At 43.1% G+C, this 23,616-nt stretch overlaps 1 protein-coding gene across 1 annotated transcript in view; it reads right to left on the reverse strand.

Annotated features, from left to right (window-relative positions):
• Positions 1-23,616, reverse strand: part of SLC12A4 (solute carrier family 12 member 4) — a 61,545-nt gene that overhangs the window by 1,615 nt on the left and 36,314 nt on the right. Inside the window, exons 5-23 of the mRNA XM_033157205.1 lie at positions 23,165-23,219; positions 22,075-22,205; positions 21,046-21,279; positions 19,777-19,990; positions 17,192-17,356; positions 16,988-17,086; positions 15,728-15,785; positions 14,960-15,134; positions 14,230-14,348; positions 12,416-12,514; positions 11,748-11,867; positions 10,914-11,018; positions 9,630-9,798; positions 8,146-8,341; positions 6,321-6,490; positions 4,728-4,859; positions 4,531-4,638; positions 2,906-3,090; positions 544-677 (exon numbers count right to left, since the gene is read on the reverse strand). Coding sequence (XP_033013096.1) covers positions 544-677; positions 2,906-3,090; positions 4,531-4,638; positions 4,728-4,859; positions 6,321-6,490; positions 8,146-8,341; positions 9,630-9,798; positions 10,914-11,018; positions 11,748-11,867; positions 12,416-12,514; positions 14,230-14,348; positions 14,960-15,134; positions 15,728-15,785; positions 16,988-17,086; positions 17,192-17,356; positions 19,777-19,990; positions 21,046-21,279; positions 22,075-22,205; positions 23,165-23,219 — 2,668 coding nt within the window. The remainder of the gene's footprint in view (positions 1-543; positions 678-2,905; positions 3,091-4,530; positions 4,639-4,727; positions 4,860-6,320; positions 6,491-8,145; positions 8,342-9,629; positions 9,799-10,913; positions 11,019-11,747; positions 11,868-12,415; positions 12,515-14,229; positions 14,349-14,959; positions 15,135-15,727; positions 15,786-16,987; positions 17,087-17,191; positions 17,357-19,776; positions 19,991-21,045; positions 21,280-22,074; positions 22,206-23,164; positions 23,220-23,616) is intronic.

The following is a 23,616-nucleotide window of genomic DNA, read 5'->3' on the forward strand; positions in this document are numbered from 1 at the left end:
CTAGCAACTTCATTATACAGTTTTCGGCAAATGCTTAAGAAGTACCTCTTTATCCCAGCCATTGACACCTGAGATGTATATAGTCGTGCCTCGGTTTTCGAACAGCTTAATTCTTGAACATTTTGGCTCCTTAACGCTGCAAACCTGGAAGTGACTGTTCCTGTTTGCAAACTATTTTTGGAAGCAGAACATCCAACGGGGTTTCCACAGCTTCCTGCAGCCAATCAGAAGCCACGCTTAGGTTTCTGAACATTTTGGAAGTCGAACGGACTTCCGGAACGGATTCTGTTCAACTTCCAAGATACAACTATATATAATTTTTTAGTTTAAAAAAGATGGTTTTAATGCTGTATTTAAAACTTTTGTAACTTGTTCTTGGACCTTAGAGTGAAGGATGGGTAATGAGTTTATTATTATAGTATTAATAATAATAATATTCATCCTTCCTCAAACTCAGATGAATCCAACTGCAAAGCCTCTTTCGAGTTTGTTTGCTTCTGTGTGTTTTACATGGGGTCATTAAATTGCCATGAAAAAGGATACAGTTTTCATCTCCATCAGTGTTCTTGGGAGGTCCAGGCATGTTGAGAAGAACAAGTCGCGCATCATGGGATCGGTTTACAATGACTTCGTTCAGCTTCACAGCAGTGTGCATCCTCCGGACATTTGACTGGTTTCTGTCGAAGGGTCACAATTACAAGTGGTGTTAGAAGTCAGCATTTGCAAGCTTAGAGTACTAATGAAAAGCATTGCCAACATGGAATGTTACAAAAACTTTAGTTCCCTCCCATTAAAAAGGTGGGTTCTCAAGGACTGTCAAAATCTTGAAATGCTGGTGTGTGCACCCCTCGTCCCCATTCTGCTTCTGTTTTGGGGTAGGTTGTAACAGCAAATGCCACACAGACAAGGTTATCAAAATGCGATTCTCTCACTTCGTATCTCATTAAATGTAATATGAAATTTCCCCATTTTTGCATTGGCCCATTTTATACATCCTGTAAGGGCCGTGTAGGAAGAGCTGTAACTAAGTGAAAAGCTAATGCCATTATATGATTTCCTATCTCAATCTCCTGGAGAAAAAGTAATCAAGAACAAATCAAGGTACAGAGTAAAACTGAGTGAACAGGAAATCTTCAAGTGGACAGTCAACCGGAATTACAAGCACTTTGACATTAGACAGAGGGAGAACCAAAGAAAACAAGGTTTAGGATGTTGCATTTCTTTTGACACACTGAGTACCAAAAGGAATGGGATAGAAAGGGGGCTTGTTTTGACTAAAACAGGATGCATTTGCTGTAGCATTCCACCATCCAACCAGGATGCTAATAAAACAATTGCCAAATATCAATACATTAAGTCATGCAACATCTGCAGTCTTTCTCTGACCCACAAGAAATTCAATCTGCTCCTTTGAGCCTTCACAACTATTGCCAGCATCCTTATAAAATTGCAACTTCTGGCCAAATGCCCATCAACCAACCTAATGATCAGTTTCAACTCTGATGAAGCTAGTAAATACCTTTGCTTTTACTTTAATTTCTTAATTTAATTTACTTTAATTGCCCTGCTTTTATTTTACTTTAATTTCCCATTTCGTGTAAGTGAGAACATAAGACTTCTGGATCAGACCCGTTAATCATGTCTAGCAGCTACTGACAGTCTTTGCTTCCCATCCAAGAGCTACTTTAAGCACACCTAAGGGTATGACCCATCAGATTCTTTAAAAAATCCTGTCCCCTTCTGAGAGAGAAACTTGGGGGAGGCTTTTTGCTGCACACCCCCCCCCCGTTGCTGTTAAAATACGATCCCAAACCCACACCTCCTGACTATGCAACTGCCACCATCACATCTAGCTTGGACCTAAGAGGTGGATATAGATTTAGATTATTCAAAACAAGCAAGCCAACTTACAGATTTTCCCATTCACTGACAGCGTGAAAGCAAACCGTAATGATAAAATTAATGTTAGCATAAACAGAAAAAAGCCAATTGTTTCAGACACAAAAAGAAGACATTTTAGTCTGGCCCTAAGAGCAGAACAATAAATCACAGTAATCAAGATACCCTGGCTTATTGCAAAGCACAATCATGACCATAGTGACCTGGTTCTCAAGGCACATTAAACCACAGTTAAAACAAATGATGGTTTGATGTGGATGAGCAGTGTGCTCATGATGTAACTGCAGGTGATGTAACTCCTCCAACTCTTGGTGCTGCTGCCCCTACTGAGAAGGAAGCCAAAAGTGGATTTGTTATGCCATCCAAACCCAGACTCGTGCTTGGCTTCTCAAAACAAACCTTGGTTTTTGCTTGGCTACAAAGAAATCACAAGACAGGGTTTGGATGACATTGTAAGTCAGACCATAGCTTGTATGGCAGTAGGGGATAAGCTTGGCGCCCAAGATTTCAGATGAATGTACAGCACACTGCTTGCTCCCATGAAACCATGGTTTATTTTCATGATGGCTTAATGTGACATGTGGACCAGGTCACATTATGTCCTCCCACACATTCATTCTCCAGCAGCCTTTAGGTCCCTCCCTGTATTTTTCTCCCTCAGCTCTTACGCCACTCCTTATCTTTGCCTCCAGACTGACATCACAAGGCTCACAGCAATATGAGAATCTCACAACCCCACTCTGTAATCAATGCTCTCAGCATGCAAATGAGCCACACTTTCAGATAACTAGTGCATTACCAAAGAGGCGTGTACCACTCTATGCATTCCTGGACTCCCGATGCCAGCAGAGTCCATCCCACCCTTTGTGGAAGAAACACCATTTCAAATACTTTGCTCTTGTGCTGCCAAACCAAAAGGCAAAGTATAAAGCTTAAGCCCCCAACGATGCTACAGACATGGATTAAGGTGTGGGTATCCTCGCTCAGAAGGAACCTCCACACTTACGGTTTAATACTGATGAGCTCTCTGAAGTTCTCCACTGCATTGTTACGGATTCGCTTATCAGAGTCGTATTTCTCCTTTGTCCATGTCATCTGGATCCTTTCTGGAACTGCTTCTCCTTCATCCTCCTCATCGGAGTACAGGCTCTCTAACCTTATGATAGAGTGCCTGTCCTTCACCAGCTGAGCCTGGAAGGATAAACATGCAGGCATATTGTTTTCAGAAGTCAGCAATCTATGGCTCTTCTACTCAATGCTTTTTGAGAGTCAGCAGCTGGAAATGATTGAGGAGGAAAGGGATTTTGAAATGTCTTGGTACAGCACAAGAAGGCAATGAGCTATCAGTGCAAGTGTGGCCCAGACCTCAAATTACAGGGGGCAGAGAGGCCTGGCCCCCTTACTTTTTGGAGATTGCTCTCTTAACTGCTGTTTTTGAAGCTTACAGAAGGGCGAGGATTCTGCTAAATGTGGGTGTGGGTGTGTAGGTCACATAGATTTCATTAAGGGGGGAGCTATCATCTTTCCCACAATCCAAGCTTTGCTATGGCCTTGCAAATGCAGTTACATTTGCAGCAGTCTTGTAAACAGCCCCTGGTAAGGCCAGCTTTTGCAGGTCAAGGCTGTGCTTCCAGGTGACCAAGCAGGCAAGAACAGAAGAAAACAAGAAGAGCTCTATTGGAGCAGACCACTTCCCTAAACAGATGCCTATGGAAAGCACACAAGGAGGGCTAGAGCAAATCAGCTCTCTCATGCAGTTGTTCCTAGCAACTGGTATTCAGAAGCACTGGAGATAACACACAGCAGGTTTTAGCCATAATTTCATACGCCACTGCCATGTTCCCACACACTCAGCAGCCCCAAAGGTTGCAATCTTTCTTCACAGAAGAACCGATCCAGCTCCTTGATCATTTGCGCTGTTCTTTCGCTCAGTTCTACAAATACCCTTTTTAAGATGTGAGGATGGGAATTGTACACTGTATTCCGAGGGCAGCTACATCATCAATTTGCATAGAGGCATTATGATACTGGCTGATATGCCATTGGCAGTTCATATTTTCAGTCCCGCCCCTAATGATGCTGCCCGCCTCTCCTCTTTCAAGCTACCAAAGGTACATGTGGGCACAATGACTAGTAAAAACATTTGTGGGCTTATACGCAAGGCTGACTGGCTGAGAGAAACAAGGATTTTGTTTTGGCAAAACTGGCATTTTCTTTTAGAAACATGAAAGCACCACTGAAAACTGAGGCGTAGGAGTGAAACTTGTTGCAGGTGTTCAGGCACAGAAGACTAAGTTTTAAATGCAAACCTCATCTCAATGCATGTGTCCATTTCCAAGGTGGTGGTGGTGGGGGGGAATGTGAAACGCATGTGTTAAAGCAATCACCTCCCAGTTCCCCCATTGTCTGAGGTGGGCTGGGTGGTAACTGGAGAGTGGTTTTACAGTGGTGGCATCTCTATGACCCAACCACCCAAGTGAAGTTTCCCAGAATAGCATTTTTAAAAATAAGCCTTTTGTTTCCAATACGGTGAACGTGGCAATTAGAGAAGAAATGGTGAAAGAGGTGTCTGCAGATTTTGGGACACTTTCATCAACACTTTACATGATTTGATACCAAAGCAAAACATACCTCCCTTTCTCTCTCTGTTTTGGTCAATCTCATCTGCCTCAGCATCTGAGATCTCTGTTCCATCATCAGAGTCCGTTCGTAAGTGTAGGCGGAGATATCGCTGTTTTGCTACGAAAACAAGAAAGACAGTCTTGTAGCTACACATAATGCATTGTCCCAAACCCTGATCCACCACAGAACAAGATAGACCCCATTACCATTTCCACTACTTCTACTTCAGCCTCTATTCGGAGGTGGTAGAGGAAGGTGGCCAGATCTTTCTTCATCTGGATGCTGTTGTCATCCATCTGAGCTACGGTGAAAATTCTCATTTTACATTTTCGCCAAACCTGTAGAAGCAGAAAATATATGTGTATCTTCTCAAAACAGAGCCTGTAGAACCTGGTAGTATACAAGGCTGCACAAACCTTAAAAAAAAACCGAAACCAAAAACCGCTCTTTTAATTTTTATAAATGCATAGTTCAGTGGTAGCCAACCTGCTTTGCACACCACACGCCCCAGGTACAATTCTTGGCAACTCCAGGTAGGGCTGGCAGACCCACCTGCCTGAAACCCTGGAGAGCCACTGCCAGCCTGCTTCAACAGTACAAAGCTAGGTGGAGCAATGGTCTGATTTATATAAGGAGCTCCCTGTGTTCCTAAGTTACATAGTTGTGTATAAATGTGTGAAGGGCTGTAGCTCAGTTGTACAGTACATGCCTTGCATGCAAAAAGTCGCAGGTATCTCCAGACAGGGCTGCGGAAAGCTCCTTCCTAGAACTCAAGAGTCGAAGCCAACCTTAGTAGTAGAAAACAGTGAGCTAGAGCGACCAATGGTCTGACTTGGTATTCAAACAGCTCCCTATATTCTGATACTGAGATAGGAAAATAGTGTGTGTGGCATGTTACACCAGGATGGGGCTGATGGGAACTGTAGCCCAAAACACCAGGTTGAGAAGTTAACATGAACTAAAAAGTAGGTGAATATCAACATTTGGCTCTCCTAATCGGAGCACCGGGCACCTCCAAATCACCAACTGAGGTTCTTTGTCTCCTTCCTAAATGCTGCTGCAGCAGTGACAGTCATGCCAAAATAGCAATGGCAGTTTGAGACCTCAGCAGAATGAGTTCCTCTTCTTGGAGGGACTTTCTGTGTAGCTTCCTGTTTCACGCGACTGTCATCTCTTGGAGCAGCACCTACAAATGCAGCTGAGTAAATTTCAACCATATGGACCGACTGCCAAGATTACTCTTCAAATGTTGCTTGTTTCAGTGGCCACTGCTTCTGTTGATTTATATATGGTTTTCACTATATTTTGTTAAGCATTTTTCTAAAATGGTTTTAGAATATGTACTCTCTTTTAAAAACCTTGTAGATTGCTTGGGTGCTTCCAGGCAGAGCCAGTTATACAAAATAATAAGCTAGTGGTCACATCCACATCATACATTTAAAGTGCTCGGAAACAACCTTAAACAGTCGCAGCTTCCTCCAAAAAAATTCTGGAAGGGTGGATGAGAATTGTTAGGAGCCACCATTCCACTGCTAGAGCTACAATTCCTGGAAGTGGTTTCATTATCAATCCCTCTTCACAGGGAACTCGGAAGAACTGTAGCTCTGGGAGGGAAACTGTCAGCACCCTTAACAGACGACAGCTCCCAGAATTATCTGAGGGAAGCAATGAAAGTTTAAAGTGGTACCGTAATGTTTTAAATGTATGGTGTGAACATGGCCAGTATTCCACAGCTTGGATTGACACATAAAAGCAAATGGGTGAGCTCAACCTATCCATCTAGCTGCTGGCACTCTTACTTTATGCTGTTTGAGCAGAAAAGGAAGCAGCATCAGCATGCCTCCATCATGCACAATCCACCAGACGTCGATGTTCCCTTCATTGTAACGCTCATGATTGCCAGGGTAGAAGGAAACGTTTTTGGGCACCAGCAAGGCAAGGTGGGCTGCAGTTGTACAGCGTACAGTGTCTGGAGGCAAAAGGAATAAAGACACATTGTAATACAAAGCAAACAGGATTGTGCACCACTGACCTGCCTTCTTACTAGTGGGTGGCTTTGGCTGTCCACTTCCTCCTCCTTAGTCCCAGTGCTGCTCTTGTAGAACTCAACAGGGAGGAGGATGGAAGGAAAACTAGAGTCAGCTGGCTCAGCCTCTCTTTTTTTTTTTTTTTAAACATATTTATTGATTTTCCAACATATATTTCCAATTACCAAACAAATTACAATGCCAAATTAATTATACAATTCCAATTATAACAATTCCAATTATGCCAAATTTTTAACTTGTGAATTCCCCATGTCTCGGACTCCGGAGCGCTTTCTTATGATCTTTTCCAGTTGCTTCATAAAGTCAATATTTTCACAGCCTCTGATAAATGCCAGCAAGCAGACACTCTTATAGTAAATAATGTCTCTGTGTGGAAAAAGCCATCCTCTCCCAATATCGCATTTCGGCTGACGCCATCTTGAAAGTCTCTCATAAATCAAACTTGTAAATCAAACTGCGACACACCAATTTCTTCCCCTGTGAGCCGTCCCCACTCTTTTCCGGGAGGGCCAGACCCTCGTAAATTCCACTATCAATCGTCCATCAAATCCGGCTTCTCCCTTTGAAGTGGTGTACAGCTCCACAGGCTATCATCAGCACTCGGCAGTTAATTCTAGCTGCGTCACAGCCAGCCGAGGATCCTCCATTTCTGTTGAGTCAAGTCCAGATCAAGTTTCACCTCCACACAGTTTATTTTTGTAATTTCCATTCTAATTTCCATTCTGTCTTTAAAGTCCACTTGCCATTTGCCTGTGAAAGTGGATTTTCTAGGGGGAGGTTTCGCCCGTGTTAAGTAGATATTGAGGCAAAACAAACGGAGATTCCAGAGCTTACCCCCCCTTCTTTTCCCTCCTTCACATACCAATGTAAAGTCCGCGTCTTCTTCCAATCTTCATTCTTAATCACTCAGGGCTGCAGTTAGCAACATTCTTCCCACTCCTTTGTCCGAGACATGCCCAAAATCTTTAAACAAATTTATATATCCAATTAAAGGGAGCGTGCACGAACGGGGCCGGCTCCAGGAGCTGCATCTGAAAACGAGCCCTATGTGCCCAGACTCCCCCACCGGTCCCGAAGGACCCAAAGCGGGTTAAGGAGTACCGCGGGCAAAGGCAGCCCTCCCCGTCGTCCCGGGGAGGTGGGAGGCTGCTTACTCCCATCGCAGCCGCCAAATTAACTCGTGATAGATAGCAAAGATGTTAAAGTCCGCCATCCTCCCGCTGTGCACGCCGGGAACTCAGCTGGCTCAGCCTCTCATCGGCTGTGGCTCCACCTAATGTTGGCCACTCTGCCTTCCACCCTACCAGTTCCAATGGATAGCAGCCACCACTGATGCAAAGCACAGGCAGAGATATATACAATGACATCAAAGCATGGTGAAAGTCAACACCAGCTGCAATAAATGGGGAAGGGGGAATTCATTCAAAGTGATGCTACCACACCAGAAGCAACTTTCTTTTTTTCTTTTTTGAAACATATTCCATCCCAAATTGGGCTTTCTAATATGAGAAACCAAATTTACAGCATTTTCCACACATTAAGAGCAAGAACACCAAACAACATCCTAAGAACTTGCCTATAAAGGTTTTCCAGGCTCTTGAGTCTTCACTCTGCCTCCAGCCATAAGGCCACCCCAGGACCACCGTATTATGCTTCATGCCTCCCAATCCGCATGACTGTATCAAGTGGGAAATGCCATCCCGGACTTTATTAGCTACAACGACTTGGCAAAATCCTTTCACCTTCTCAATCTCGATCATATTCTTGATTGTCTGGAAGACAGCCAACAGGATTAAGGTGTCTCCCATTAAGAGGTCAACCCTCATGGGGCAATTAAAAAACATTAGAACATGCAAACAGATTTCTCCACTTGCACATCTTGACTTGTATTTATGGGAGGTTCTTCCTTACCAAAAGAATAATTAGTACAGGGATTTCCAAGAAATGGATTTATATATGTGGCCATGTTGGCTGAAACACCGGAGTCTAGAGGGATGCCTGAGCAAGATTTCTGAAGGTTGGAAAAATGGTGTCTGTGCCTGCTCTCTACTAGCAAAAATGGAATAAAATTGATAAAAAAGAGGGAATATGCAGCATGAATTTTGCAAATAACAAGAAACTGCGCACAATACAATATATCTGCGTAAATTTTAAGTGTATGCATTTAAATGACTGTTTCTTTATTATTCTCCTCCTCTCAAACTGATTCCCAGGGGCAGATTATGAAATTTCAATACACAAGAAATCTAATGAAAAAAACTTACAAAAATACATGAAAAAAAAATCTGTAGAACAGCATAACACCAGCACACCAGCAAAGTTAAACTTAAAGATCTGAAAAAACAAAGTCTTGCCTTAGAACAAAATGATGTCAGACCAGCCTCCCTAAGTAGAGCATTCCATAATGGCTGCCACCACTGAGAAAGCTCTTTCCTCAGCAACCTCTCACCATAACTCAGATGGTGGAGAAACCCAGGAAAAGGCCCGACTAAAATATTAGTGTACAAACAACTCCCCATTTGTGTAGGGATTGCGTTGGGTGATTGCATGCGTAGACCCACCCCTCCCCTCCCCATCCCACCCCCTTTTGGAGCCAAAAATTACACAGCCGCACACTGGTCAAATGTGTGTAAAATGGCCATAGTCTTAACTTAAAGGCCCTGATCTCAAGCCACAAAGTTCAAGACCAGAACTCTAAACGGAGCCCAGAAACAGACCAGGAGCTAGTCCCACTGACACAGCACAATTTCACTTATTTTTGGTAGAGAATTTAATTTTTAATCTTTTTTGATGTGGAGGACACACAGCCTTGGCAGGAAAAAAGCCTTGAAAAAACAAAACAAAACAAAACAAAACACTGCACTCATTCTTTAGTCTTTGGTTCAGCTGAAGCCTTAGCACATCTCTGAAAACACATTATTGGCTAGAAAACAATTTGCTTGCCTGCCAAGAGGCTTTTTCTGGATGGAGCCTCAGGCCTTAGAAAGCCATATAAACTTTATTGCCAGATGCTCCATGATACATACAATTTGTGTCTAGCCTCCCCCCCCCCATGCCCACCTGTTCAGCCGCCTGTGCTTCTCCATAGCTCTCCAGGAAGTTGCCTTGTATCGCTGTTCCAATGATGGTTAGTCCCTTGCCGGCTTTCAGCTGAGAAGCAAACGTCAACAGTCTGGGGTATTTCACATGCAAATCTTCGTCCAGTTTCAGAAGCACCAACAGCTGCGGTCTGAAAAGAGAGGAAAAGAAATAGTTCTGGGGCCAGGTTTTTGAATATTAAGCAGCTCTTAAGGAGCACTCTGGCTTGGAAGCGTTGAAGAGTTATTTCACCAACTGGCTTTTATACATTCAGACAGCTTTCACTAGGAGACTGGCTCATCAAAAATTCACTTCACATGGGACGTTCGCCTCTAAATCTAAGCCAAACAGGCTGAAGGCTGCATACTAAATAAAGCTACCCATCCAGACTTTCAAGGGGCTGACGGACGTGGGGGTGGGGTGGGGAGACAGCTGGATCACCATAATTATTTGTGCAACGTGTGACATTTCTATAAAAGAGGACCATACAGTCAGAAAGTACGTAACAATTTGATTTATGACAGGGCTTTTCATATCAGTGTTCCTAGAATGCTGAGGCAATCCTTCATGAGAAGCTCAGTAACAGCAGAAAAACTTGTCTGAAAGACAGTCCCAACACTATTTGTTTCTTCTCCCTCTCTCCAAGGAGCTCAGTGTGGCGTATATGGCTACCTGCTCCCAATTTAGTCTTCTAACAATCCTGTGAGGTAGGCTAGGCCCAAGGTCACCCAGTGAGCTTCATTCATGAATGGCTGCCAGGTCCTAGTCCAACACTTTAACCATTACTCAAACACTGGCTAATTGCTATGCCTCTCTCATTACGACTCTTTCCCTGCAATAAGTAGCCTTGGAGAAGTGGAGGGTGTGCACGAGGGTGTAATCTTTAGTTGCACAAACCCAAGCAGGACATTAGATATGGTGACATGGGAGGAGATGGAAGAAGCAACAGAACCTTATGTGAAAATTACAATATCCAAGGCAAGAGGTTCATAGCTGAAAACTGTGCAATGCTGAAATGTTGCATTTCAGTTGTCTTCAGTTTGGCTCCTACTGGTTGTCTGCAGACAATCTTCCAGCATTTTTGTATTTGGGGGGGAAGAATCTGCACATAAGAGCCTCTTCCACACATGTTTTTTTAAAGTAAGTAAAAAGTCCTGCATCAAGGGGCTTGTAAAATAAGCCTTATTTTGATTTCATGCAAGTTCAGAATCTGGGGAAACCACAACTCTCCATTTCATTAACTGGGAAGAAACAAGAAGAGATCACCTCCAGTTCTTGGTGTGTGGGGGCCCTTCCTCCAATCTCAGCAGAGCATATCGGGCAGCACTTAGAGACAGGCCCCGGATCCCATCACCCCATTCCTTCTCCGCCCTGTAAAGCACAATTTCAAAATTAAACCAGCTTAGGGCACGACTGCCTTTCCAGAAAAAAAAAACCTGTATTTAGATCACTTATTTGCTGTCTCACAGTATAAATGGACTTCCCATGACTAGACCTCGATACTCTATTCATTTGTTACCCTTGTATCTCACTCTTCCTTAGGAAATCATAGAACAGTTTACATAAAGTTCCCAGAGTTCTCCCTATATAACAGGGAGGTGTTCCTTACCATTTGGCCACACAGACAATGGCTTCCGGGTGGTGGTGGAGGGCCACGTTTTCCCCTTCCCTTTCCTACCATATGAACACTGACCAGGTTTAGAACCACTTAAGAGAGCACAATGCAAGCAGAAAACCACTCAGTTTTTGTGGCACGGGACAAGCAGAAGTGTGGACAAGCCCAAAGTCATCTGTTTGCCCAAAGACTTCCACAATGATATTCCCCCTCCTCTGCTCCCACTATTTCAAGAACTGTCCCTGTGGAGCGGATTGTGGGGGGGTGGGGGTGGAAGAGAGGGAGAGGAAGCTCTGTTATCCAAGTAGAAAACCTTGCATGAATAGAACAACTTTGTTGGACACAACCCACAACAATTCAGAAATTAAATGATAGAATTAAGTATCCTTCCGAAGATTCAATTCAGGGCTCCCCAGGGTATAGCTACTGTTACACCCACACCCAGCAATCACATTATCATGTTATTTTGATCAGAAGCTACTTACCCCTGGTATTCAATGTACTTGTAAATCATGCCTGCAATGAGCATTGCCACTAAAGCATAATACCAGGAGGAGATGAACATCAGCGCAAGGCAGATACTCATGCCTAAAAAAGACAAGGCCCTGAAGAAAACAAAACTCAAATGTTAGCACATATTTAGAGCTGGTTCACACATGCATGTGGGCATTCCTTGATTTCTTTACCCTTGGTGACTGGCGGCTGAATGGGCAGATTCCACTGAACAGGACTGTGTTGGAGGTGACCCAGGAACTCTTTATTTGTAATGTTTATATATCAGTGATGGCTCATTCACACATGCAGATCATCAACTGATGTTGGTTGTCATCATGCAAAGGGCACATGTGTGAATGGTATGCTGAAAAGCATTTCCAAAACTCGTTTAGCTTTCCGCTTTTAGCTTTTCACAGGCTCCCAAGTGCCCTAGCCCTTAATGAGGAGGGATCAAATGGCCATATGAATAAGCTTGTGAGACACTCTTTCTTTCTTTCTTTCTTTTCTTTCTTTCTTTCTTTCTTTCTTTCTTTCTTTCTTTCTTTCTTTCTTTCTTTCTTTTCTTTCTCTCTTTCTTTCTTTCTTTCTTTCTCTCTTTCTTTCTTTCTCTCTCTCTCTCTCTCTCTCTCTCTCTCTCTCTCTCTCTCTCTTAACTTACCAGTGGTAGTACTTAAATCTGGGCCTCCAGTTTGGAGTTCTCAGGAGTGTTTGCACTGCACAGGCTAAGTTGACAAACAAGTAACACATCAAGAAAAACCTAGTTGAGGGATGAAACAGAGAAAAACACATCACATATAGGTCTGGGCCCACTGTAGAGAACAAAGCACAAAATTCACAGCTAACATAATGAAGACCGGTGTGAGGAAATGGAGGGGTTTTAAATTAACACAACCAATTTAAATTGCTTTTATAGTAACCCTCCAATCTAAAATTTCCAATGTTTGGGGAGAAACTTTAGTGATACAGTACTGTTGTAAGTCTGTAGGATACGCAGGCCTTTGAGGTTTCGATTTGGATATATCCAGGTTCAAATTCCTTCTTGGGTATGGATGGCCTTAGACAATCCCTCACACATGTTCCAAAGCTAAAATCCTGAATTGAACCCACTGGGAGAAGAGAGTGATACAAATTTATATTAAAGACAGTCTCTCTTTCTCTCAACCTCCTAATGACCCAGGCCTTGGCCCAGTCAACATATGATGGCTACATTTTAAAGTGCTATCTAAATGTTTTTTATATTATTACACCTGGAGGGAGTTGAAAGGATGTCATGTGGAACTTTTTTTTTTTATCCCTGGTGACATGCTGACATCCATTATAGTCAGGCCTGTACAACATGTGAGCCAGCAAGCCAAACATCAAGCTACCTGCCCTGGTATTCTTGGTGCTGCAAATCAGCAGAGGAGGCTGCCTGTCAGCTGACAAGCCACCATACATGGCAGATGGGTTTGGTTCAGCACTGTAGGTCATAAGCTGTGCAGGCCTGGACTACAAGGTTATCAGTGTTGTTGCTTCCTAACCCAGAAAATTCAGGTCCTGTTGTCCTTTGCACATTGTTCAATCCTGGCCTGAACTTCCTAGCATCAGGGTTTGACTCTGTCAACTTGGATTTGGCCTCATTGGTTCATAAATTGACAGCTGGGCTTAGTGGCATTTTACCCCTGAACCGAACACCTCCCAATCCTTTTGCTTTACTGTGACAAACTGGAGCCACCACTAAGTGGCGCTGGAAGCTTACATTCTACAGCTGGCTGCTGAAAGCAGAGAAGCATACAATTGCCATCCTGTTTCATGCTGCAATAGTTTTCCAAAAAGACACACAAACTGTGTTCCTGGGAACTTGTTTTCTCTGAAATAAGCTTGTTCATAACTATCTACCTTCCTCTACAGTGCACAGCCAGCATGTATTATTGGGTACAATCTCAGTACATACACAACTCTATAGCTCAATGGGCCCGGTCAGCAGTCTCCACAAAGTCAACTGTGCACTTTAGCACAATTTCTAGAATTGCCTGTGGTATGCAAGGTTTCCTGGGCAGACAAGTCTATGTGGAAAGCAAAGCTGAAGTATAATGGGCACCTCCTACTTCACCAAGACTCACAGGCAATCAAAGTGTGGAGCAGATTTTCAGCTAGTTTCAGCTAGTTCATGGCTACGGGGTGCAAAATCACTGGTGCATTTCTTCCTGGCTCCTCCTAGCTACCAGCTACCATCTTTAATTCCCCATAATGTCCCTAGTTATGGCATGGTATCATTCCAAGGGGCATGAGTGGATTTAAAAGGTTACAACCAGCAGCCACAGCAAAGAACCAGGACGTCTTAGTGACTTTTGTGATCCTTGCCTTCAAAATTCATCTCCACTAAAATTTGGTTTTAAAAAACCTTTAACACAGCTGATCTGCTTCTATTAAGTGCTGCTAATACACAACCTATCTTATGGGAGTAAAACTTAAAGGGGGGGGGAAACTCACATAGAAAGAATCGGGGCCACCATATCAAGGGATGCGATAAGAATGCCGAGTTCTGCGATCAGTGCTGTGAGCAGAAGGGCCCAGGTTGGCTCACCATTTGCCTTCCCGTGGCCAAACACCTGTAAAAAGAGATAGTAGAACAAAATGAGTTTGCAGTGCCTCACTTAAGTTTTGAACAGTTTATAGAAAGCATCTAAAGCTTGTGCTGGAAGTGAGGCGGGGGGGGGGGAGAGAGAATAGTAGTAGTCCAGGAATTTATTTGTGAAGAATCAAAATATGCATTATAGCTCCGGGGGGGGGCATATCAGCCTTTCCCCACCCAAAAAACATTCATTAGAACATCTGTAGGGAGCCCTCACATGCACAAGATAGTATTATTATTATTAATTATTATTATTATTTCTACCCCGCCCATCTGGCTGGGTTTCCCCAGCCACTCTGGGCTTCCAACAACAAAAGTGAACGCCTGAAACAGGCTAGCTCTCTGATAGCTACCAGTTTTCCACTGCTCAGTATATATGACCATCATAAGCTCCCCCTCACTAATAATTTTAATAGTAGTAGTAGTAGTATTTTCCCTCCTTGCTTTCTTAAAAGACATGGAATCTAGCCTTCACGATCAAAGAGTCAGCTCCCTGTTAGGACCCTATTTATGCCTCAGAGAGCACACAAAGCTCCCGGATTCACAAGGCTCTTTTCCAGGAACTTGCTCAGCACAACATGTACCAACCCATAAGAAAGGAATGATGTTGTCCTTGGCGATTGCTTGAAGCAGCCGCGGGGCACCAGTGAGGCTCTGCAAACCCGCTCCGCAAGTAGAGAAAAATGAGCCTATCACAATGACCCACGGAGAGGGCCACGCAAGAGTGCCCACCACTAAGTTCCTGTTCACGGCATCACCATATCTGCAGAAAAGATGGGAATGAGTCGATATATATATGGTCTTTGACTTGGTGGCTCACATCTCTAACTGGATATGCAATTTCAGATGCAAAAGTAGCTGGCAACAAAAGGTCTGTTATTTTCGACTGCAGATGCCATGCAATCCCTTCCCACGACAGTGTCCCCGTTAACACACAATGCTAAGCCAAACCATGAATTATCACAAATAATAAAACAGAGAGTTCTCTCTCTATCCTGCAGAGGAGATCACAGCCACTTTGCTACTCCTCAACCATTTTGCTGCCGTGCTGCACTAAGCCATGGTTTGGTTTAGCATGGGGCTTGTGGTTTAACCCTTCCAGACAAACCATGAACTCTAAAGCATAGGCCAAACCTTGGTTACAGTTTTGCTTGCATAGAATCAGCGCACACGCACACACAGAGAGCCTTGCACATTAGCAGCTGGAATTGATAAATGTGATACAGAATGAACAAATATCAGGCAATATGCTAAAGAGAAAGGTAATTCCACACAGCAAAAATGAGAGGCAAAGCCATGATTTTGACCACATTGTTTTACACATAAAAGTAAAGCAGAAATTTAATGGTTACTTACTTATCTCTAAGAACAACACCTTCAATGCAAGCACCAAACAGCAGCACACAGCTGAAATCTGCACATTCCATTAAAGAAACCAGCCTGATTTCGGACAGTGTCAGTAAGACACAACACATCCCTATAACTATAGCACTTGCCATAAAAATCCTTACATATTCCTACAGAGTTGGGGTGGGGAGCCTGTGGCCCTCTAGGTGCTGTTGGGACTCCCACACACATCACCACCAGCCAGCACGGGCCAGTGCCACTCAAACTGCATTACACTGCACTGCATGGGTAAATCAGAAATTTAAGGGCAAGGGTGGGGAACCTTTGGCCTGCGGGTCAATCTCGGCCCACCAGGATGTCCCAATTAGGCCTGTGAATCTATTTCCTCAAATCTACGTCTACCTGTTTATCAGTTCGTGTCACTGGGTGACATCAACTGATGGGCATGGTGATGGGTAGGGTTCAATCCTGCTGGGTGCTACTTCACCAGTGCATGTCCTTCAGGGAACATGCTGACGAAGCAGCCCCCCCCCCACCAGTCAACTGTGATATGCAAGTGGGACCACCCACCTATCAGTCACTTGGCATCAAAATGACACCAGAAGATTGACAAGTGTCAAAATTGGCCTGCAGGGTGGATGGGCGAGATAAAGATCGGGCCTGGCAATCTGAAAAGGTACTCTATCCCTGGTCTAAAAGGGGGGGGGGACTTGTAGAAGGGACCAGTTACTAAAATGACACTTAGAGGGAGATAAGAGTTAGGTTGGAATGTAAGTTAAGAGATGTCATGCATGCACACGAAAGCTCATACCAAGAACAAACTCAGTTGGTCTCTAAGGTGCTACTGGAAAGAATTTTCTATTTTGTTAAAATATGCAGAGTTAGGATAACAGCCAGGGCCAGAGGCAGCTGTATTAGTGTAGAATCCTGAAACATTGGAAACTATTATTTAAGAAAATGTTACTTGGTTCCTTACTTAAATAGGAAGCAGACCACACCAGTGTGAAGCAGAGCTGGGGTTGAGTGGGCATACAAAGGGAGAGTCCAACTGCTTCCTCCAAGTCAGTTGGTGGTGGCAGCAGGAACCTAAGGGAAGTGTGGACCCAGTGGAGTATCTGTGAGGGCCTACCCTTAGGGACAACCTAAGGACAGGACCTTGCAAGAAACTGCAGGAACATCACAACGGGCAAACAGTCTGACCTAGTATGGGGCAGCTTATGTATTAGAACCACCACAATCTTTTTATTATTATTATTATAAAAAGGATACAGACTAGAGACGTAGTTATAATAGCTAGGATAGTTCCAACAGGAATAGACTTCTGGGCATCTTTGAGGTCTCCAGATCGGTTTGAGCCAGCCATGATCCCTTAAAAGAAAAGCAAGAATGTAGGAATGAGAAGCACTTCTCCCCCACACACAGTTCCAAAGTGCCCAGAGGTATAAAAAAATCTGCCCATCTCCGTATTCTCACCTGTCACTGAAGGGAAGAAGATGCCAACGAGCACTGTGAAGGAAGTTGCTATGTCTGCATAAACGTAAAGGTGAAGGTTGCTCTTATGCCCAGCCACATCAACAGATGGGCGACCTGCTTTCTCCAGAATCTCATCTTTCTCCAAGTAATTGCTCCAGACGTTATCTGGGGTGGGGGAAGCCATCAGGAGCACAGAGTGAACAAATAACTTACTGAAAGAGACCCATCGCACCCTGGTCACCGTTTCTTTGAGCTTCTGCCATCAGGACGGAGATACAGAACAATGAAGGCGAGAATGAGCCATCTCAAGAACAGTTTCTTTCCTAGAGCAATTTTGCCCTTAAATGGAAACTCTGGACTCTGAAGTCATCTTATTTTACTTGTTGTATTATATATGTATTTATTAGTATTTTTAAATTATGTGGAGTGCCTTATTTGAGTTGATATAGCAACCGAGGAATTTCGTTGTTTCCCGCAAGGGGACAATGACAATAAAGATCTATTCTATTCTATTCTATTCTATTCTATTCTATTCTATTCTATTCTATTCTATTCTATTCTATTCTATCTGCCCATTTTCTTTGCTAGACACAAGGAAAATGTTATCAGAGGATGATTTTTTTTAGCAAGTCCAAGAAATATCGTATCAGGTATCTTATTGTGCAGGAGTATGTCTCTGTCTCTGTTTCTCTTTGTCTCTTTGTCTCTCTCTCCACACACACACACACACAGTCATGGGGAAAAGAAAGTGCACCACCCTCTTTGAATTCTGTGGTTTTACATATGAATACATAATAACAATCACCAGTTCATTAGCAGGTCTTAAAATTAGGTAAATACAACCTCAGATGAACAATAGCACATGACATATTACACCTTGTCATGATTTATTTAACAATGACTCTCTCTCTGTGTGTGGCACAAGCTTACCCAGGTTCTGCATCTAAAGCATTTTGGTTCTACAACTTGTATAAATCATATAGTTCCAATTCATTAGCAACTCTTTTCTTCTGTAGCTAGGAAAAGCAAAGAGCTTAACAGGAGGACCCCGTACCTCCACACTATGACCAATGGAGATCTCATTCAGAAATCTTTCTACACACTAAGCAGTTAAGAATTTAGTATCTTGAATTTCTTTTTTTTAATCCAAAAGAAGGAATATTTTCAGGATGGTTAATTCTGTACCTGATACTGAAGTACAAAGCAGTGTGCTACAAACGTTCAGGTGTGTCACATCACTGAATTTAAGCTCATATTTTAAGGCCACGTTTTCAGTGTAGCTTCTGGCATACCCTTTAGTCCAGGGGTCAGCAAGGTTTACCTCGCCTGGGCCAGTTCACTCCCGCGGAGATCGCTCCATGGGCTGGATCGCCTCTGCGCAGACACGATTTCCGGCATGTGCAAATGCGCAGATGCGATTTCCGGCGCCATGGAAGCGAGTCCCCGCTCCGCCGGTTTAGCGCAGCGTGCGGGGACTCACCAAATGGGCAGCTTGGTTCGGGGGCGGCTCATGGGTCGTTTAAACGACACCCCATGGCCCACGGGCCACAGGTTGCCAACCCCTGCTTTAGTCCTCTGTACTATTTTAACGAAATCTAAGTATGTTTAACTGAAGGAAACACACATTCTTCCCCTTTTTACTCTCCCTTCCCCATTCCTCCGTACTCTCCCCTGTGTTGAATTTCAGGTTGCAAGCGCCTTTGTAAAACACAGTGCACACTGCTTGAGAAACAGAAATAATTAGAAAGGAAGGAAGCAGCCTTATGCAGAATCAGATCACCATCCATCTAACTCAGTGTGGTGTCTCACTAACTGGCAGTGGCACTCCAGGGTTTCAGACAGCATATTTCCTTTCCTAGAAATGCTAGGGATTGACACTGGGACTTCCTGAATGCAAAACATGTGCTTCACCAAAGCCTTTGGCCATAACCAGTGCCAGTGCTATCATTAGGCCAACTAGGCAGCACAGACCTCAGAGGGGTGCATGACTGACCGCTGAATGGCATAGTTTTATACCGATTACTTTTTGTTATATCTTATACATTTCTGATAATATTTCACTTTTATTTTGTATTTTGAAGGCAGTTTCTCAAAATTCAACTTATTAAAAACTCACATAGGCTAAACAATGTTGCAAAAGAGGCTAGTTGGCTTGGCAACTGTATCAACTGAACAAGCTCAAGTATCAGCACTTGACCTGGAGGAATTGGTGACAAATTTTGCAAAGAAAAATATTTTTATGTGCCTGGGATGGAAATTTTGAAGAGACATGCATCACAATTCGCAAGATTATTCAAAACGATTTGTGTGCTAAAACATTTTCTTCTGCATTTGAGAAAGATTGTCAGAGATTGTTGCATGACTTATTGCAATTTAAAATAAATTTAGCAATTGGGTTTTGGGCTTTCCATTTTTTCTACAAATCATATGTTTTGAAAAACTGAGGTTAGCATTTGGGGGGGGGGGCAGGCAGTGCAAGTAGTTAGCCTTGCCAAGGGTGCATAATATCCTGGCACTGGAACTGGGCATGTCCCAATAATAGTGGAGAATCACACAGTAAAGATATGTAATATCTTTGCCTCTACCTTTCAAAACGCCACTAGCAGGTCCAGGAATCCCTACAATTTCAGTAACGTTGTTGAACTGGAAATACTCATCACAGAATCCAGAGGTTATATTGAAACCTGGGCAGAAAAGTTCCGTCAACTGGGAGGGCACAGTGACGTTGTCAGTGACTGTAGTTTTGGCACAAATATCAAACTGGTCCCTTGAAAGAGTCCTGTTGCTAACATGCAAACTCTGGGAAGACACAAAGGTTTGGAAGTTTGTTATATATAAGCTTATAGATTTCTTGCAAATCCACAAAAGAAAAGCTCTCCCCTTAAGTCCATAAAAAGCAGCAGAAAATAGATCACTTTTATAATGTAGGAATACAACAAGAGCTCTGCTGGATCAGACCAAAAGCCCACCACCTCCTTAAGCATCCTGCTTCCCAGTCACCGATCAGATGCTCCCAGGAAGCCCAAGAGGAGGCCATGAAGGAGCCACCCCTTTCTGGCTGTTGCTCCCCAGCAACTAGTATTTGGTGACTTCTGGACCTTACGTTTTGACAAAGCTATTATGATTCGTAGCCTTATTTTCCAAGACTCTGCTTAATCCTCTCTAAACTCATCTAAGCTAGTGGTCATCAGCATACTTTATGACACCAAATTCCATAAATTCAGTATGTGTTATATGAAGTAGGTAGGCGATTGACTGATTAAACTTATGCTGATCAGTTCAAGTATTAGGAACGCACATTAATTTTACAAAACACTATCATTTCTTTTCTTTCTCATCTTTTTTTCTTCTATTTCTTCAAAAAACTACCCTCAACATTTTTAGTCTTTCCATGCAGAGAAAAATGCAACCTAAACATTTGGAGGACCCTTTTCTGCACTTTTCCTTTGCTCTAAAAAGGCACTGAATGTCTTCTTTTCTCTTAAATGCTCATTATCTCTTGCTCTTCCCTATGCTCCTTCCCTAAACATGCCTTTCTCCCTCCCTTAAAGTGCCCCCTTCAGCTTATCCGATTAATCTAGAGGTGGGAAAACTTTTCTCTCTGTTGAGAGCCAACATTTGTATTTTCATCCTTATTTTTCAAGTGTATGGACTGGATTGGAAGGGGCAGTATTTCATTTGATAAAAATAAATGGATGCAGGTTCCCCCCTTTTCCCAGCTGTATGGGCTTAAGGGGGGAAAGTCCCATCTCCCAACCCAACAGCTACGATTTTTTTATTTTCATTGATAGCACTATTGTAAGGAGCTTTCAATCAACTCTGTTTCAATTGTTGGCATTTACTTACGGAAAAACGGGTGGCACAAAGATGGATTTGATTGCTCCAGCATAGATGGACAAGATGGATATTATGACACAAGCCAAAAACAGAGATGCAAATTTGTTGACATATTTCACGCCTACAAAGACCACCACAGCCATGAACGTGAGGAACAAAGTACCATACACTCGCATGTTATTCAACGTGGCGTTGGAAGTGTCATGGGCCCCAGTTGGATGGAAAATGGCCGCTTGAGGAGCAATGTATGTCTGAAACAGTTAGAACACAATGTCTACAACAAAAAGAAAGCAATTTATGATGTCCTTAGGTTTAACAGGACATCCCTGGAAAAACACATATATATCCAAACTAAACCAAATTGAGTCTCGCGTAGCCTATTATCATAAACAAACATGAACCAAACAATTTTTAATCAATTTTGCAAGATCCCAGCATGTAATAAGTCTTCGCAGTGGTGGCCCTGTAGTTATGCAATTCATGCCTTCTGAAAGGGCATTCTGAAGGCTTAACTCTGCTCAGTGACTTTCAGAGAGTAATCTATCTTGCAGATTTTGTGCTGTGGGGGGGTTCCATGGATTTTAATGTTCCATTACTACTTTAATTTATAGAATTGTTTTTGCTTCGATTTTCTTCCTTTATTTTTTATATCGTAATATTGCAAAACAATTTGAGATGTCGTGAAATCTGTATTGTGAATATAATTTCTCAAAAAGCAGTATATACTGTACATGTAATAAATATGTAGATAGAATACCCTTAAGGTATTATTTTAAGGCTCTCTGGAACTGTGAGCAAGGTAAGTGAGGCACTGGGCTTTGTTAAGGAGGCAGGGGGCCCTGGGACTTTGCTAGAGCCCTTGTGACTCCTCAAAGCTGGGTAGGAAGCCCTGCACCGGGGGGGGGGGGCAGTTCTGGAGGGTCCTGACTTTACGCATTTTTGTGTTTACATGTGAACCCCTAGAACTGAACCCTTGTGTAATATGAGATTTGCCTGTAATTCTAACATGTTTCATATTTCCCTGAAATGTATTTGTCACTACTTACTAGCAAAATTTCAATGGCACCAAGGATGTACATAGCGCCTGCGAATGTTGTCCCCAAGTAAAAGCACAGTCCCACTGCGCCACCAAATTCAGGGCCCAATGATCTTGAGATCATGAAGTATGAACCGCCAGCTATAAAGTTAAAGAGAGAGAAATGTTTTCTTTAGGATTACACAAAGAGCAATTGTAAGCTAGATGTCCAAAAAGAAGAAGAAAAAGTTGCTTTACGTAAATTAGGTACAATTTTTTTCTATGCTTATTGAAAACAGGCATCACTTTCGTAACTAACAATAGCTCTGCTGTTAAATAAACTCAAGGAATGCAGAATGTTTCAGAACTTGGCTCAAATAAAGTTTTGCTCTTCCGTTTCCCAAACAGAAAATTTTGCACCTGAAATACTAACAAATTTATTATGGCATAAGCAAGTGTTTCTCAAACTTGGGTTCCCAGTTGGTGTAAGAAGTGGAAAGAAAATATAGGTTAGTACACAAACTCATAGTGGGTTTTTTTAAAAAAGCTCTCAAACTGCAGTGCCTTCTCATTTGAAATATTGGTTTCATAACCACAAGGGAAATTATCTTTTCCATAAAAATGAAAACAGGCCCATGGGATTCTAGAAGCAACCAGTCACCATTGGGATTGTGTGCACACATGCATACACGCACATGTCCAGAACAGCATTCCCAGTACAGCAAAGCATATAAATCTATTAGCACCAAGTTCATTTGGTTAAAAGGGAAAGGGGGGGAAGAGAATTCAGCCATCCAAACCATGCCAAACCTAACAGCTTGCATTTCCTTTCATTCACAATTTAACCAGGCAAAAGATATCACCATAGCCAATTTTCCATCTTGCTGAATGTCATGACAGAGAGTGGTACTCATACTCATTCATTTTGGCTTAAGTGAGAATTCCATGCAAACTAGTGCAATGAACAGAGGCGAAACCTTATAGATTACATTCAGGATCAATGTACAATAGAAGCCAATCTATTGAGCTTTAAAGGATACATGCTTCCGGTACTCATCTACTTGGTACACGGATTCCAAGTGGTTTAAAACAGCATCTACAATGGTTAAATTACACAGTACCTGGAACAACACCATTTGTTGCAATAGCACTCATCGATATGGCTGTCAGCATGGTCTGTGAATAGGAAAATAATGGATGTTTACAAGTAACCTTTGCAAGGAAGACTACAGCTGTTCCACTGTTAGGGAACTGTCCACGGCTCAGCGCAGGGTGGTGGAAGGGCTCTTGGGATGTTACAGAGAGCCCTGGCCCCACCTGACCAGCAGCACCTCCTCTTCCAGCAGAAGAAACAGCAAGGTCTCCAGTGGGGAGGGGCAGGCAGCTCCGGGTCTTGAGAGCAGAGGCTCTGGGGATGTTGGAGAGACCCTGCACTCCCCTCGCTCAGTGGGCGAGGAGGGAGACACGCCATTTCCGGCACCCCAAGTGCGCAGAGGGGTGAAACGCAAGGAGGGGAGGTGGAGATTTGGGATACTGAGACTCTTATGTTGGGGTCACAGCCGGAAGGGGCCAC

Source organism: Lacerta agilis, chromosome 8 (genome assembly GCF_009819535.1).
Source record: "Lacerta agilis isolate rLacAgi1 chromosome 8, rLacAgi1.pri, whole genome shotgun sequence".
Taxonomy (NCBI): Eukaryota; Metazoa; Chordata; class Lepidosauria; order Squamata; family Lacertidae; genus Lacerta; species Lacerta agilis.